General features: G+C 39.0%; 1 protein-coding gene across 1 annotated transcript; it reads left to right on the forward strand.

Annotated features, from left to right (window-relative positions):
• The first annotated feature begins 304 nt into the window (after positions 1–304).
• LOC121381322 (vesicular, overexpressed in cancer, prosurvival protein 1-like) lies at positions 305–17,622 on the forward strand. The gene is made up of 5 exons (XM_041510582.1): positions 305–451; positions 9,175–9,251; positions 10,348–10,425; positions 13,009–13,133; positions 15,992–17,622. Exons 1-5 carry the CDS (start codon positions 401–403, stop codon positions 16,177–16,179), a joined length of 519 nt encoding a protein of 172 aa, XP_041366516.1. The 5' UTR covers positions 305–400; the 3' UTR covers positions 16,180–17,622.
• The last annotated feature ends 204 nt before the right edge of the window (positions 17,623–17,826 follow it).

Below are 17,826 nucleotides of genomic sequence, written 5' to 3' on the forward strand. Positions count from 1 at the left end.
GGAAATAAATGGTAAAAAGGCCTCAGGTTAGTAAATTTTTACCGAATATCTCTATCATATTTGCCCTGATTTGAGGTTTTACTCTGGCATTACCCCTGCCCCGTACGCTTATAGGCGTGTCTACATAAAAGAATCGATACTACAGCCCATGACACCCTGGCTTTGCGCTATTGATACTATTTAATTAGATCGAGCTTCCTACGCATGTGTCAAGTTATTGTGACGTGTTTAGTGATTAATACCCTTAACTGGTCTGCTTTGGGTAAATGTTACGGTTAGCTGGGGTAAATCGATAATGAAATACCTGTGTATCTATGGCAACAATATCGAGTTTCACTACGTGATTTCCCTGCCATAGATGTATGTATATTCATGAGATTATGAGAAAAAACATTCAGACATGGCATACAACGACTATATCATTGTCGCTCTTGTGTTCATAGCAAACCAGGTAAGCCAGTATATGTAGTGATATTCTATGTGATTCCATAAGTCTTTATTACGATTTGATAACACGTTTTTAGTAGTCTTGTCGTCAACAGAGGCTAAAACATTTGTGTGCCATAAGAATCACGTTGATGCTAATTAATTCATTTTATTGCGTGTTCGTGCTTGTATCCAATTATGGTTAAAACTACCTGTCCATCACAGCTATATATCTAGATCGGGTCACAATTAGAAATGGTAAACAGTAGGCCAAATAATAAAAAAAACACCCACAAATAATAATAAAAGAGATAAACAAACGATTAATTTTTTTAAAATAAAATAAAGAAAGAAAGAAAGAAGAAAAGAGAAAGAAGAAAAGAGAAAGAAAACAAGAAGAGAGATACCATATTATCAAAATGATTCGTGGTACACAAAAGTTTGTTTTGTTAACGACACCTCTAGAGCATAGTGATTAATTAATCATCAGCTATTGGATGTCAAACATTTAGTAATTCTGATTCGTAGTCAGAAATTCGCAACATTTTTTCCTAACGTAGCAAGCGATCTTTTAAATGCATTTTCCCACAGACAGGAAAGCACATACGACGGCCTTTGACCAGTTATGGTGTACTGGTTGGAACGAGAAAATAAAAACAATCAGTTGAATGGATCCACGGAGGTGGTTTCGTGGTACACAACTAACTACAAATACATAAAGTGGCCTTATTTATGAGCATTTTAAACATACTTTATGTGATTTTAGAGCCTAACTCGTGGTACACAACTAACTACAAATACATAAAGTGGCCTCATTCATGAGCATTTTAAACAGACTTTATGTGATTTTAGAGCCTAACTCGTGGTACACAACTAACTACAAATACATAAAGTGGCCTCATTCATGAGTATTTTAAATAGACTTTATGTGATTTTAGAGCCTAACTCGTGGTACACAACTAACTACAAATACATAAAGTGGCCTCATTCATGAGTATTTTAAACAGACTTTATGTGATTTTAGAGCCTAACTCGTGGTACACAACTAACTACAAATACATAAAGTGGCCTTATTCATGAGCATTTTAAACAGACTTTATGTGATTTTAGAGCCTAACTCGTGGTACACAACTAACTACAAATACATAAAGTGGCCTTATTCATGAGCATTTTAAACAGACTTTGTGTGATTTTAGAGCCTAACTCGTGGTACACAACTAACTACAAATACATAAAGTGGCCTTATTCATGAGCATTTTAAACAGACTTTACGTGATTTTAGAGCCTAACTCGTGGTACACAACTAACTACAAATACATAAAGTGGCCTTATTCATGAGCATTTTAAACAGACTTTACGTGATTTTAGAGCCTAACTCGTGGTAAACAACTAACTACAAATACATAAAGTGGCCTTATTCATGAGCATTTTAAACAGACTTTACGTGATTTTAGAGCCTAACTCATGGTACACAACTAACTACAAATACATAAAGTGGCCTTATTCATGAGCATTTTAAACAGACTTTACGTGATTTTAGAGCCTAACTCGTGGTACACAACTAACTACAAATACATAAAGTGGCCTTATTCATGAGCATTTTAAACAGACTTTATGTGATTTTAGAGCCTAACTCGTGGTACACAACTAACTACAAATACATAAAGTGGCCTTATTCATGAGCATTTTAAACAGACTTTACGTGATTTTAGAGCCTAACTCGTGGTACACAACTAACTACAAATACATAAAGTGGCCTTATTCATGAGCATTTTAAACAGACTTTATGTGATTTTAGAGCCTAACTCGTGGTACACAACTAACTACAAATACATAAAGTGGCCTTATTCATGAGCATTTTAAACAGACTTTACGTGATTTTAGAGCCTAACTCGTGGTACACAACTAACTACAAATACATAAAGTGGCCTTATTCATGAGCATTTTAAACAGACTTTATGTGATTTTAGAGCCTAACTCGTGGTACACAACTAACTACAAATACATAAAGTGGCCTTATTTATGAGCATTTTAAACATACTTTATGTGATTTTAGAGCCTAACTCGTGGTACACAACTAACTACAAATACATAAAGTGGCCTCATTCATGAGCAGTTTAAACAGACTTTATGTGATTTTAGAGCCTAACTCGTGGTACACAACTAACTACAAATACATAAAGTGGCCTTATTCATGAGCATTTTAAACAGACTTTACGTGATTTTAGAACCTAACTAATAGTTGAAGTTTGTCTTATTTAACCACCCCACTAGAGCACATTGATTTATTTATTATCGGCAATTGGATATCAGACATTTGGTAATTTCGACATATAGTCTTAGAGAGAAAAGCGGCTATATTTTTCCATGAGTAGCAAGGGATCTTTTGTATGCAATCCAACAGACAGGATAGCATGTACCACGACCTTTGATATATCAGTCGTGGTGCACATGCTGTAACAAAAAATAGCCCAATGGACCCATCGACGGTGATCGATCCTAGATCGATCGCACATCAGGTGAGCGCTTTACCGCAGGATTACGTCCCGCCTCATAGCCTAATTCATATTCAATAAATTTATTGTCATAGACGGACATTTTAGTTTTGTTAAATATTTACTTTTTGAATGAAGTTAAATATTGTCTTATGTCAAGTTCTGGATGTTGTCTGTTGGCTACTTTAATTACGCTAGTTAATTGTTCAAAATGTCTTTGTTTAGAGAGGAAATAATGCTGTAAATTAATTCGGTTGGGGACATTTCTTTTCTATAAAATCTGAAATAGGCAGGACAATGATGAATATTGAGAAATACTATTTAGTAAATAAAATAAAAAATCTTCTAAGAAAGTTCACGGCTATGACTTTTATTTTAATTAATTAATTAATTAATTAATTAATTAATTAATTATTTGTTTCGTTTTCTACCTACCTACCTGCCCACCTATATATCTACCTGCCTACCTGCCTACCTACCTATCTATCTATCTGTCTGTCTATCGATCGATCTATAGTATTAATTAATTAAAGGGACATTCCTGAGTTTGCTGCAATTTTTAAGATGTTATCGACTAGCAGAAACTTTTTAACGATTGTAATTACATATCAAATATATTTTTCTGCATAAAATATTAGTGACTGTATATTAAACGTGTTTCTGATCGTTCTAATATTTGTATTAGTTTAAATTTCATTTTATTTCCTAAAATATAATTTTGTTTGTACGTACGAAATTATTTGAAGAGAAAATCCAGTTTGAGCTTCTTAGAAATATTAAGTCGACCAGAAGCACATTGAATATACAGACACTGATATGATAAACAAGAAAATATATTTAATATACAAGTTTAATCGTAGAAATATTTTATTAGTCGGAAGCATCTTACAATGCAGAAAACTCAGGAATGTCCCTTTAAATAAATATTATTATTATTTTTATTTTTTTTAAATGTTGTAACTAATGTAAGAAGTTAAGAACAAAACATTTGTGTTAATGAAAAGTGGTCATCCGTTCGTGACGAGGATGGTAAAAAACGATTATCAAAATTGTAAATCTCATCTTGGTGCCTTGAGCTAATATCTTTAATAACGTTTCTGACCAGAGATGAAAAACTTACAATATGAAAGCTCAGTACACCCTGGAGCCAATTTTTTTTTTTTTTTTTTCCCCTTCCCCCTCCTGAAAGATCATAATTTATTCACATGGGCATACGCGTACGAGTCGGGGCAGGAAAGGGGCAACTGCCCCCTCCCCAGTGCTGGAGCAAAACATCAAATTCTGGCAAAAATTATACAAATATTCGGGCAAACTGTGCTAACTTAAGACCTTTTTACCATGTATTTCCATGATTCTACTCTCAAAATTAGTTGTAATCCATGTAAAGATGCGTAGTGATTCGTTTGCAACCCTGTATAACTGTTTGGCAGCAAAGCTAATATGAAAAAATGGTTGTTATCCAGATTCGGGCAGTTTCGTTTAATTCGGCAAAAGCCAGCCTGCCCCCCCCCCCCCCCCCCCCCCCCCCAAAAAAAAAAAGTAAGAAAAAAAAGAAGAAGAAGGGGAGCCCATGGGTAGTGATTTCTTCGAATGGGACGTCAACTAAAACAATGTTAAAGTCAGTCACTCAATGTTCATCCAAGACACTACAGAACTTTTAAATACTATAACTGGCTGTCTATTCAGATTTTTAAAGTCAGTCACTCAATGTTCATCCAAACACTACAGAACTTTTAAATACTATAACTGGCTGTCTATTCAGATTTTTAAAGTCAGTCACTCAATGTCCATCCAAGACACTACAGAACTTTTAAATACTATAACTGGCTGTCTATTCAGATTTTTAAAGTCAGTCACTCAATGTTCATCCAGACACTACAGAACTTTTGAATACTATAACTGGCTGTCTATTCAGATTTTTAAAGTCAGTCACTCAATGTTCATCCAAGACACTACAGAACTTTTGAATACTATAACTGGCTGTCTATTCAGATTTTTAAAGTCAGTCACTCAATGTCCATCCAAGACACTACAGAACTTTTAAATACTATAACTGGCTGTCTATTCAGATTTTTAAAGTCAGTCACTCAATGTTCATCCAGACACTACAGAACTTTTGAATACTATAACTGGCTGTCTATTCAGATTTTTAAAGTCAGTCACTCAATGTTCATCCAGACACTACAGAACTTTTGAATACTATAACTGGCTGTCTATTCAGATTTTTAAAGTCAGTCACTCAATGTTCATCCAAGACACTACAGAACTTTTAAATACTATAACTGGCTGTCTATTCAGATTTTTAAAGTCAGTCACTCAATGTTCATCCAGACACTACAGAACTTTTGAATACTATAACTGGCTGTCTATTCAGATTTTTAAAGTCAGTCACTCAATGTTCATCCAGACACTACAGAACTTTTGAATACTATAACTGGCTGTCTATTCAGATTTTTAAAGTCAGTCACTCAATGTTCATCCAGACACTACAGAACTTTTGAATACTATAACTGGCTGTCTATTCAGATTTTTAAAGTCAGTCACTCAATGTTCATCCAAGACACTACAGAACTTTTGAATACTATAACTGGCTGTCTATTCAGATTTTTAAAGTCAGTCACTCAATGTTCATCCAAGACACTACAGAACTTTTGAATACTATAACTGGCTGTCTATTCAGATTTTTAAAGTCAGTCACTCAATGTTCATCCAAGACACTACAGAACTTTTGAATACTATAACTGGCTGTCTATTCAGATTTTTAAAGTCAGTCACTCAATGTTCATCCAAGACACTACAGAACTTTTGAATACTATAACTGGCTGTCTATTCAGATTTTTAAAGTCAGTCACTCAATGTTCATCCAAGACACTACAGAACTTTTGAATACTATAACTGGCTGTCTATTCAGATTTTTAAAGTCAGTCACTCAATGTTCACCCAAGACACTACAGAACTTTTGAATACTATAACTGGCTGTCTATTCAGATTTTTAAAGTCAGTCACTCAATGTTCATCCAGACACTACAGAACTTTTGAATACTATAACTGGCTGTCTATTCAGATTTTTAAAGTCAGTCACTCAATGTTCATCCAAGACACTATAGAACTTTTGAATACTATAACTGGCTGTCTATTCAGATTTTTAAAGTCAGTCACTCAATGTTCACCCAAGACACTACAGAACTTTTGAATACTATAACTGGCTGTCTATTCAGATTTTTAAAGTCAGTCACTCAATGTTCATCCAGACACTACAGAACTTTTGAATACTATAACTGGCTGTCTATTCAGATTTTTAAAGTCAGTCACACAATGTTCATCCAGACACTACAGAACTTTTGAATACTATAACTGGCTGTCTATTCAGATTTTTAAAGTCAGTCACTCAATGTTCATCCAGACACTACAGAACTTTTGAATACTATAACTGGCTGTCTATTCAGATTTTTAAAGTCAATCACTCAATGTTCATCCAAGACACTACAGAACTTTTGAATACTATAACTGGCTGTCTATTCAGATTTTTAAAGTCAGTCACTCAATGTTCATCCAAGACACTACAGAACTTTTAAATACTATAACTGGCTGTCTATTCAGATTTAAAACAGTTAATATTTGTTTTGTTTGACGACACCACTAGAGCATATTGGTGATTAATCATTGGTTATTGGATGTCAAACATTTGGTAATTTTTGACGAACAGTCTTAGAGAGGAAACTCGCTACATTTTGTTTTCATTAATAGCATGGGCTATTTTATATGCACCGTCCCACAAACAAGATAGCGCATACCACGGTCTACCATCAGTTGTGGAGCACCGACTGGAACGGGAAATGGCTCAATGGGAATGTATCCTAAACCGATTACTATCAAGCGAGCGCTTTTCCACTGGGCTACGTCCCCACTCCCAATTTGGAAGAGAGGTTAATGGTTAATTGTTAGTGATTTACCGGCCTCGGTGGCGTCGTGGTTAGGCCATCGGTCTACAGGCTGGTAGGTAATGGGTTCGGATCCCAGTCGAGGCATGGGATTTTTAATCCAGATACCGACTCCGGTTTGGAATCGGTATCTGGATTAAAAATCCCTGAGTGAGTGCTCCGCAAGGCTCAATGGGTAGGTGTAAACCACTTGCATCGACCAGTGATCCATAACTGGTTCAACAAAGGCCATGATTTGTGCTATCCTGCCTGTGGGAAGCGCAAATAAAAGATCCCTTGCTGCTAATCGGAAAGAGTAGCCCATGTAGTGGCGACAGCGGGTTTCCTCTCAAAATCTGTGTGGTCCTTAACCTTATGTCTGACGCCATGTAACCGTAAATAAAATGTGTTGAGTGCGTCGTTAAATAAAACATTTCTTTCTTTTGTTAGTGATTAGTGAGCCGCGTTGAAGCCCACTGTGACGGTACATGCTCTTAATTTCTTTTCGCCTGTGGCGATATTAATTATTTTAGAGGACCGTGTGCAGTTCCAAATGCACTTAGCCCAGATGGGCAACTTGTTACGTGATACCTTTGCGCGACGGTCGTCGAGCTTTTTTAATACACACCTAGCGCAGGTGTGGAGGCCATGTGGCCAGTAGTTACGTAATAACTCCGCTAGTGCTGTGACCAGGGGATTGCTCGCGGAATGGCGACAGCCAGTCTGACGATCAGAGAAAAATATGCCGGCGTGGTGGCTGTGGAAAATCCACGTGATACGTGAGGTACCGCCTTGTACCCCCAGGCGATATTCGCCGTCTCTGAGAGTTTTGAATAAATAGCTAGGGTTTTAGAGATATCGGGGAGAAACATATTGGAAGGCTTCCAGGGAACGTCCGTCCGTTTTGACTTGGTAAATATCATTTCTGCTCTGTTGTATAACCTTGATGTGATTGATGTGACTTTAAATATTTTAATACTGTATTATACCAATATTATTTAGACGGTGCTGCCGGTCATCTGACGCAGTAATCTGTAGGCTCACTGTCCTAAATACTTATAAAAAGCTTAACCAGTCATCCTAGAGGACCTAGGTAAACTGTAGGTTATTGTCTTTATTGTGATAGGTACCAGTATTAATTCTGTATTACAAGGTTATTGAATGAGTAGTTAGGGTTAATTAAAAATTAACCAGTTAGGAATAGAATTGTAATTCCTTTATTACTTAAGTTCTCCTGGAAGCGTTTCTCAATTATCACACGTTAATTGAACGAGTAGTAAGGGTTAATTAAAAATTAACCAGTTAGGAATAGCGTTGTAATTCCTTTATTAATTAAGTTCTCCTGGAAGCGTTTCTCAATTATCACACGTGTGGGTGTTGTGTCACGGTGAAGTGATTAGCATATTGTGTAAACTAGACACCTAGAGATTAACTAATTAAGTGATCAGTTCTGGGTTGTTTTTATTGTTGTTATTAATTAACTACTGCGGCAGTACATTTGTCAGCGTAGGTTAATACAGATTCCAAAGTGTATTGTGTTTTGTTGTGTTTTCTAGTGAACTAAACGTGCTATAATAATATATACTTTATATAAGATCGTATCTCTGATCATACCTAGACGAGCCAGCGGGTATAACTGCCTGTTACAGAGAGATCTAATAGATATACAGTTAGGAGAGATATTTGGACAATCGTGTTTCATTCAGTTACGGGTATTATAGAATCCCCGTGACATCCACACTGGCATATGAACCAAGAGTGAACCTAGAAACCGGGAAATATCCTTTAAAATAGAGAAGAACTAAGACTCCATAACCGTTACTTCTCAGACGCACGTGCGTTTTTAAAAATATGAAGAAAAAAACGTTTTGTGGTATAAGGGACATCAGGATGACCAGAAATGCTTCGATTGTACTCAAATGGATAATCTAAACAATAAAATATAAATAATTTTTTTCATTACAGTGATCATAAACGGCTCTAATAGAGAAAACTATGCGTTAGTGTTTAAAAACTAGGGTCTGTCACTTTAAAATATCATTTCAACGTATTTTCGAGCTTATATCCAAATAAGGTTCAAGCACGCTTTCCTGGGCACATACCTCAGCTATCTGGGCTGTCTGTCGAGGACAGTGGGTTAGTTGTTAGCTATCAGTGGTTAGTGAGAGAGAAGATGGTGTAGTGGTCGTACACCTACCCACTGAGTCGTTAAAAAACTCGTTCTGGGTGGGAGCCGGTACTGGGCTGCGAATCCAGTATCTACCAGCCTTTTGTCCGATGGCTTAACCACGACACCACCGAGGTCGATTTTAAAATATCTATACATGTTGTAGGTGAGCAGAGCCGGATGTTTGACGGTCTGTACGTACCACTTCTTCAGCTTCGGGAAGAAACGTCAGAAGATCATATAGTAAGTAAATAAAGCAGTGTTTTACTTACATGTACATCTCAATGTTGTTTATTTATTCATCTATTATAATATGTTTGAGTCAAAGGGAAGCGACGTAATTCTATATAATGAATAATGTTAAAACTCATATTTACCCCCCCCCCCCCCCCCACCACCACACACACACACATTAAGTTTTAAACCCATACACATCTCATAACATTTTAAAAACAACTGTCAATATAAATTTTAAAAGTTTCTTAACAAAATTGTAGTTTAATTGCGTAGGTTAAATACTTAATTTTCGCATTTACCTATGTGTGACGCTCAATAGCCGATGTATTGTTCGTGCTGGGGTGTCGATATACATTCATTCATTCATTCGGTAAGTTAAATCTCCTTTATGAAACAGGCATTCATTCATTCATTCGGTAAGTTAAATCTCCTTTATGATACAAGTAAACTGCTGGAACATCCAGAGTAAACAAATTGCACGTGCAATTATGCCCGTGGAATGTTCCAGCAGTGCTTTTCCCACCTGTATTAGAAATAAGACGTAATGTATATAATTTGATGGTAATACGTTAAGACACCTTTTTTATTTTTATTTTTATTTCATTTCAATATTATGTAAGTTCATTTTAGATATGTTTTATACGAGTTTTGACATTGTTCGTTATATAGTTACAATATGGCAGTGCAATGGTTCATCACTGATCTTAACGGACTATATACTGTTATAATTAAATAAATGTTTTTGTGTTCGTTCGTTCGTTCGTTCGTTCGTTCGTTCGTTCATTCGTTCGTTCGTTCTTTCGTTTGTTCGTTCAAATATTATTTTATTTTATTCTATTCTGTATGTTGTTGTAGTTTTGGTTTTGTTCTGGAAATACCCCCCCCCCCCCCCCCCCCCCCCGCCATATCGACTGAAGCGGCCATATGTTATAAGGTACCACATTTCTACTAGGCATATACTACACATGATATAAAAATTAAAGTCAAAATAAACAACAACAACAACAACAACAACATTAAAGCCTGGGTTTTTTTTTTTTTAACTGTGATGACTATAGCTATTTTATTACGAGTATGATGACGGATGACATTTTACTTTCAGTTGTGATGACTGGGAGTATTGTTGCGCGGATGCCTGTTGCCGGACTACGATGGATGTTTATCGCTTGTGGTACTTCTGGTAAGAAAGAATAAGAAGAAGTTTGTTTTGTTTAACGGCACCACTAGAGCACATTGATTAATTAATCATCGGCTATTGAATGTCAAACATTTGGTAATTCTGACTCGTAGTCAAACAGAAAAAACCCCGCTACATTTTCCTAATACAGCATGGGATCTTTTATATGCACTTTCCCACAGACAGGAACGTACATACCACAGCCTATGACCAGTTGTGGTGCACTGGTTGGAACGATAATGCTGGTAAAGATTTTTTTTTTTTTTTTTTTTTATTATTATTTTTATAATTAGTGCATAGACGTACGGGCTTTTTTTTTTTTTTTTTTTTTTTTGGGGGGGGGGGGGGGGGGGGGGGGGGGGGGGGGGGAGGTTGAGTTTTGTCCGAATTTAGAAGTTTTAAACGAAAATGACTGAACATCAATAACAAAAGTTATAAATTCACCTTTTGCATTACTGTCAAACGACTATATAGGGTTGCAAAATATCACCATGACATTCCAGGCCTGGGAAATAACCGTTGCAAATTCCGTCACTTTCCGGTATTTCCACGACTCGTACGAATCCTCTACAAACATATCAAAGTGTTCCAACACACCCTCGGCATCCAACACACCCGGCATCGAACACACCCTCGGCACCGAACACACCCTCGGCATCCAACACACCCTCGGCATCGAACACACCCTCGGCATCGAACACACCCTCGGCATCCAACACACCCTCGGCATCCAACACACCCTCGGCATCGAACCAACACACCCTCGGCATCGAACACACCCTCGGCACCGAACACACCCTCGGCATCCAACACACCCTCGGCATCCAACACACCCTCGGCATCCAACACACGCTCGGCATCGAACACACCCTCGGCACCGAACACACCCTCGGCATCGAACACACACTCGGCATCCAACACACCCTCGGCATCGAACACACCCTCGGCATCCAACACACCCTCGGCATCGAACACACCCTCGGCATCCAACACACCCTCGGCATCCAACACACGCTCGGCATCGAACACACCCTCGGCATCGAACACACCCTCGGCATCCAACACACCCTCGGCATCCAACACACGCTCGGCATCGAACACACCCTCGGCACCGAACACACCCTCGGCATCGAACACACCCTCGGCATCCAACACACCCTCGGCATCCAACACACGCTCGGCATCGAACACACCCTCGGCATCGAACACACCCGGCATCGAACACACCCTCGGCACCGAACACACCCTCGGCATCCAACACACCCTCGGCATCCAACACACCCTCGGCATCCAACACACGCTCGGCATCGAACACACCCTCGGCATCGAACACACGCTCGGCATCCAACACACCCTCGGCATCCAACACACCCTCGGCATCCAACACACGCTCGGCATCGAACACACCCTCGGCACCGAACACACCCTCGGCATCGAACACACGCTCGGCATCCAACACACCCTCGGCATCCAACACACCCTCGGCATCCAACACACGCTCGGCATCGAACACACCCTCGGCATCGAACACACCCTCGGCATCGAACACACCCTCGGCATCCAACACACCCTCGGCATCCAACACACGCTCGGCATCCAACACACCCTCGGCATCGAACACACCCTCGGCATCGAACACACACTCGGCATCCAACACACCCTCGGCATCGAACACACCCTCGGCATCGAACACACCCTCGGCATCGAACACACGCTCGGCATCCAACACACGCTCGGCATCGAACACACCCTCGGCATCGAACACACACTCGGCATCCAACACACCCTCGGCATCTTAATAAAAGAATGACAACAAACGGTGATACCCTTGTCTGTCAACATTTGCCCCATTGTACAGCTGCTCCACGACGAAGGCCCCATGTTATTGTGTCGCGATTATTGGCTTACAGCTCACATCGTCATTCTATGCATATGAATAAGTAACATGCATTCAAAACAGAACCTTCCTGTCCTGGATATGGACGGAGGTGTGCGCTAAAACAGCGTGCTCTGAATGTGCACGTTAAACCCTATGACTTAACTTGACGGAATCTTTCTGTGAATTGACCAAAAAAAAAAGAAAAAAAAAGAGAAAAAAAATGAAGAAAAGATAAAAGTGCCCTTCTATTTGAAGATAAGCTATTATTAGAAAAAAATATATGTATTACAAGAATTGTTTACATAAAGAATTTGACAAAAACTGGGAATGTTGGTTAAGATTTTTGGAAAATATTTAAACGGCCAGCCTTTGTTTTTATATAAAAAAACAGACTATGGTTGTTTGTTTTACAATGTTGCTGGTTTGGAGGAAATACTTATTTCAGCTTTTTTTCCCTTTCTTTCTTTGCTATGTATAATTGCTATGTACGGTAATGATTCGGGGCCCCAACCCTGACATTATCTATTGTTTTTCTGGGGCAATAAACATTTATTAAAAAAGAAAGAAAAAAAATGCCCTTCTATGTTTACACTTTTTCTGTAACTAGAGGAGACTGTGGTTTATTTCATTTTAACGCCCTCCCCAATTACTGTAGGCTAGGTAGGCTACTATTTGCCCCACATCAGCGAATGTTTTCATTGTTTTAGGATAGGTTTGCTTATCCTCACTCTGGTTTTCATAACGATATCCTACACCTGGTACAAGAAGAAACAACAAGGTCGCGTCATCAGTGTTGGACCTTGGTCTTATAACGGGACGTCTGTTGAAACAGGTAACACCAGGATATCAGTGTTGGACCTTGGTCTTATAACGGGATGTCTACTGAAACAGGTAACACCAGGATATCAGTGTTGGACCTTGGTCTTATAACGGGATGTCTGTTGAAACAGGTAACACCAGGATACCAGTGTAGGACCTTGGTCTTATAACGGGACATCTGTTGAAACAGGTATCACCAGGATACCAGTGTTGGACCTTGGTCTTATAACGGGATGTCTGATAAACAGGTAACATCAGAATACCGGTGTTGGACCTTGGTCTTATAACGGGACGTCTGTTGAAACAGGTAACATCAGGATACCAGTGTTGGACCTTGGTCTTATAACGGAACGTCTGTTGAAACAGGTAACACCGGGATACCAGTGTTGGACCTTGGTCTTATAACGGGATGTCTGTTGAAACAGGTAAGATCAGGATATCAGTGTTGGACCTTGATCATATAACGGGACGTCTGTTGAAACAGGTAACATCGGGATACCAGTGTGGACCTTGGTCTTATAACGGGATGTCGACTGAAACCGGTAAGGTCAGGATACCAGTGTTGGACCTTGATCATATAACGGGATGTCTGTTGAAACAGGTAACATCAGGATATCAGTGTTGGACCTTGGTCTTATAACGGGATGTCTACTGAAACAGGTAAGATCAGGATACCAGTGTTGGACCTTGGTCTTATAACGGGATGTCTGTCGAAACAGGTAACATCAGGATACCAGTGTTGGACCTTGGTCTTAAAACGGGACGTCTGTTGAAACAGGTAACACCAGGATACCAGTGTTGGACCTTGGTCTTATAACGGAACGTCTGTTGAAACAGGTAAGATCGGGAAACCAGTGTGGACCTTGGTCTTATAACGGGATGTCGACTGAAACAGGTAAGATCAGGATACCAATGTTGGACATTGATCATATAACGGGATGTCTGTTGAAACAGGTAACATCAGGATATCAATGTTGGACCTTGGTCTTATAACGGGATGTCTACTGAAACAGGTAAGATCAGGATACCAGTGTTGGACCGTGATCTTATAACGGGATGTCTGTTGAAACAGGTAAGATCAGGATACCAGTGTTGGACCTTGGTCTTAAAACGGGACGTCTGTTGAAACAGGTAAGATCAGGATACCAGTGTTGGACCTTGGTCTTATAACGGGACGTCTGTTGAAACAGGTAACATCAGGAAACCAGTGTTGGACCTTGGTCTTATACCGGGACGTCTGTTGAAACAGGTAAGATCAGGATACCAGTGTTGGACCTTGGTCTTATACCGGGACGTCTGTTGAAACAAGTAACATCAGGATACCAGTGTTGGACCTTGGTCTTATAACGGGACGTCTATTGAACCAGATAACATCAGGATACCAGTGTTGGACCTTAGTCTTATAACGGGACGTCTGTTGAAACAAGTAACATCAGGATACCAGTGTTGGACCTTGGTCTTATAACGGGACGTCTGTTGAACCAGGTAACATCAGGATACCAGTGTTGGACCTTGGTCTTATAACGGGACGTCTGTTGAAACAGGTAAGATCAGGATACCAGTGTTGGACCTTGGTCTTATACCGGGACGTCTGTTGAAACAGGTAAGATCAGGATATCAGTGTTGGACCGTGATCATATAACGGGACGTCTGTTAAAACAGGTAACATCAGGATACCAGTGTTGGACCTCTGTCTTATAACGGGACGGACATCTTCTGAAACAGGTAACATCAGGGTATCAGTGTTGGATGGACTTACGTGTCTTTATTTTATTTTATAGGGGAAATTACAAGCTTCATTTTGGTGTGTAAAATACTATGATATACTGATATTTTGCCAAGATATGTCAACTTTTATTTCCCCTACTTCTAATTTTTGGTCACTTTTTCACCACGTTAATTTTGTACATAAGGTTAAATTTCTCACTCAACGAAGTGTCTGCTTGACACGAGTTTCACACTACCTAACCGTTTTCGGTTTCCAGATGGCGGCAATTATTTCTACAACAAAATATATAATGCAAAATGCGGTCCAGTAAATATGGCATATATATATATATATATATATTATCGCCATGTCCAACGACTAGTGAAAAAAGAAGAAGTCAAATCTTGCAGTTGTCTATTTTGTAAATACGAATATCCTGCCCTCACCCCAACCCACCAATGTTAAGTGTTTTTAAGCTGTATCTCCCTCTTTAAGTGACATATCGGATTATTACTATTATTTAGTAAGATTGTATTAACTTAAAGTACAGTAGGGCTAGTGAATTTTTAATCGAGCCTATTAAATGTTTTAAATCACTGATCCCATGGCTGGTGGATTTTATACAAATTCTAGAAGCCCTGATATATATATATATATATATATATATACTTCAAAAAAGTAGGGGAACTCTAATAAGAATTTACAATTGCCAAAATTGAAGGTATATTAGCTATGGGGAATGGTTATATAATAGTGAATTAATTGGGCAAACATTACAACCGGTAGTTTAGTATTACAATAGGTTTTATGACCACCAAAGATCTTGATGGACGATTGGGGTCAGAAGTGAAATTTGAAAGTTGACGGGTTTTTTTTATATCAGTAAATCACACATTCAAACAATAAAAATGACTAAAACTGTATGATCAACAGAATGAAAAAGATTGACAGAAATAATGTTCCACAGTGATTAATGAACCTTCCTGGAAATGGTCCAAAATCGAGAATGACACCCCACGCACGTACACGTACGGGGCAACTGCGTGATGCATGTGCAAACTATGGAACGTGTTTCGGTGTGTTGATAAACAGACCTGAACGTTCTTTACTAGGATGTCTGTGGTCAAAACGTATGTTTTAATCTTGATTCTTTTTGTTTTCAGTAACAACTCAGTACATGATCCAGCCACATATGTATCCAGCACATCCGGGCATGTTCAATCCAACGCCAGCACCTCTAGGCCCACCACCACCTTACCAGCAGTTGTCTACCTACCCAGAACTTCAACAGACCACGCAACCTGTTCCTAAGACGCCGGGATATTGTGCATCCGCAAAACAGTCATTCTAATATAGGCCCACTCCGGGTGTCACCATGTTGATGTTAAAAAAAAAAAAAAAAAAAATCTGCCTTAAGCATGGGCTCAAACATGGAATCTAGAATCTTAACTCCGTACAGGTAGCACTAATATTTAGAATGATGGCCATTATTATTATTCCATCGGTAGCGGAAGCGACGTGGTCAACGTTGCGTTTGGCTCCACCATTGAACATTTCGCGTCTAGCTCCTTTTCTCACAAACTGTAAGTTCCAAATATAGTTGCATTTAGGTATGTCCATATCACTAATATCAGTTCGTACGACTGACATATCGAAGGCTACGATAGGTGTTGTCCAGTCGCGAAAAGATCGTATTTAAGAACCATTGCTGCTAACACGGCAATTGCGGCAGAGGCGGATCTAAGGGGAAGGGACCTGGCCTCCCATAAAATATCCAAGTGCCCCTTTTTCCTCTATTAATGTGATAATCTTTTGTTAATTTGTAAATTTTAATTAAAATACTTAAGCTTTCTCCTCCATATTAGTCTAGTCTCTACCCGTGACCAGCCAGCGTGGGTGACCCTACCAAGCGCTGATGCTCCAGCTGGCATAGCTCTCGGAATCATTGGGATATGCAAGCTACCTCACCACGTCAAGGAATGGACCACGAGATAGCATAGGTATCGAAAGCAGGGACGGGACCAGGAAGGACACGGCTTCTACCCCAACTCTCAAGATTCAAGGCTAATTAATATATCCCCAACATCTAAGAATAGCTGATGGTGGTAGTTTGTAAAGAAATAAATACTCCGAAACCTGACAACGTAAAACAACGAAATCGATGACTTTGGCATTATTTGATAGCAGAACAGCTCAGAATGAACGAATGGATATTTAATAAACACCCCAGCACGAAAAATACATGGCTATTGGGTGTCAAACTAAGCTCAGAATGAGACCCCTTGTTTTTTGGTACCTTTACTTCAAGGTCTGAAGAATGTCCTCTAAACAAAATCAGCAAAGAAAAGGAAAAAACGTAAGACTCTTAGAAACATGGCATTTCTCTACAGGCTTACAGATTGAGAAATCGTCCGTTGCCACATATATGTAGCCTACTCCTTTTGGGGTGTAGCATGGGATTCTTCATATGCACTTCCCCACAGACCGAAAACATGTCAGTCACAGAAGTGCTTGGAATGGGAAATCTCAGAAGTTCTAACACACGGTATGATCTACGAGTGGTCCTGCCATCACGAAGCTACATCCCTCCTCTCAAACATTCTAGTGGTGTATTCATTTCCCCCGACTACAATGACAGTTAAATCATGTTATTATGTATGTATATAATATATTTGTTTCCTCTTTGATTCTCCTTTTGAAATTTGCTTCATAACTGATAAATACATGTAGATAAATGTATCATTCTATCAAGATTCGCTTGGCCATCATAGGTAAAAATATAGTTGCTTTCGAATTTTGTTGTTGCTCTTCTGTTCGGTAAATTGATTGTAATTTCGTTGTATGCTGCTGTCTTATTAAGGCACTTGTAGAAATTAAGAAAGGAAAAAATGCTTTAATGATGCACTTAACACCTTTTAATTTCAGTGATATATGACGAAGGACATATATTTAAGAACCATGCAGATTCTAAGAGGAAACCTGCTGCCACTAACTGATT

The sequence above is a fragment of the Gigantopelta aegis genome, chromosome 9 (genome assembly GCF_016097555.1).
Source record: "Gigantopelta aegis isolate Gae_Host chromosome 9, Gae_host_genome, whole genome shotgun sequence".
Classification (NCBI taxonomy): Eukaryota; Metazoa; Mollusca; class Gastropoda; order Neomphalida; family Peltospiridae; genus Gigantopelta; species Gigantopelta aegis.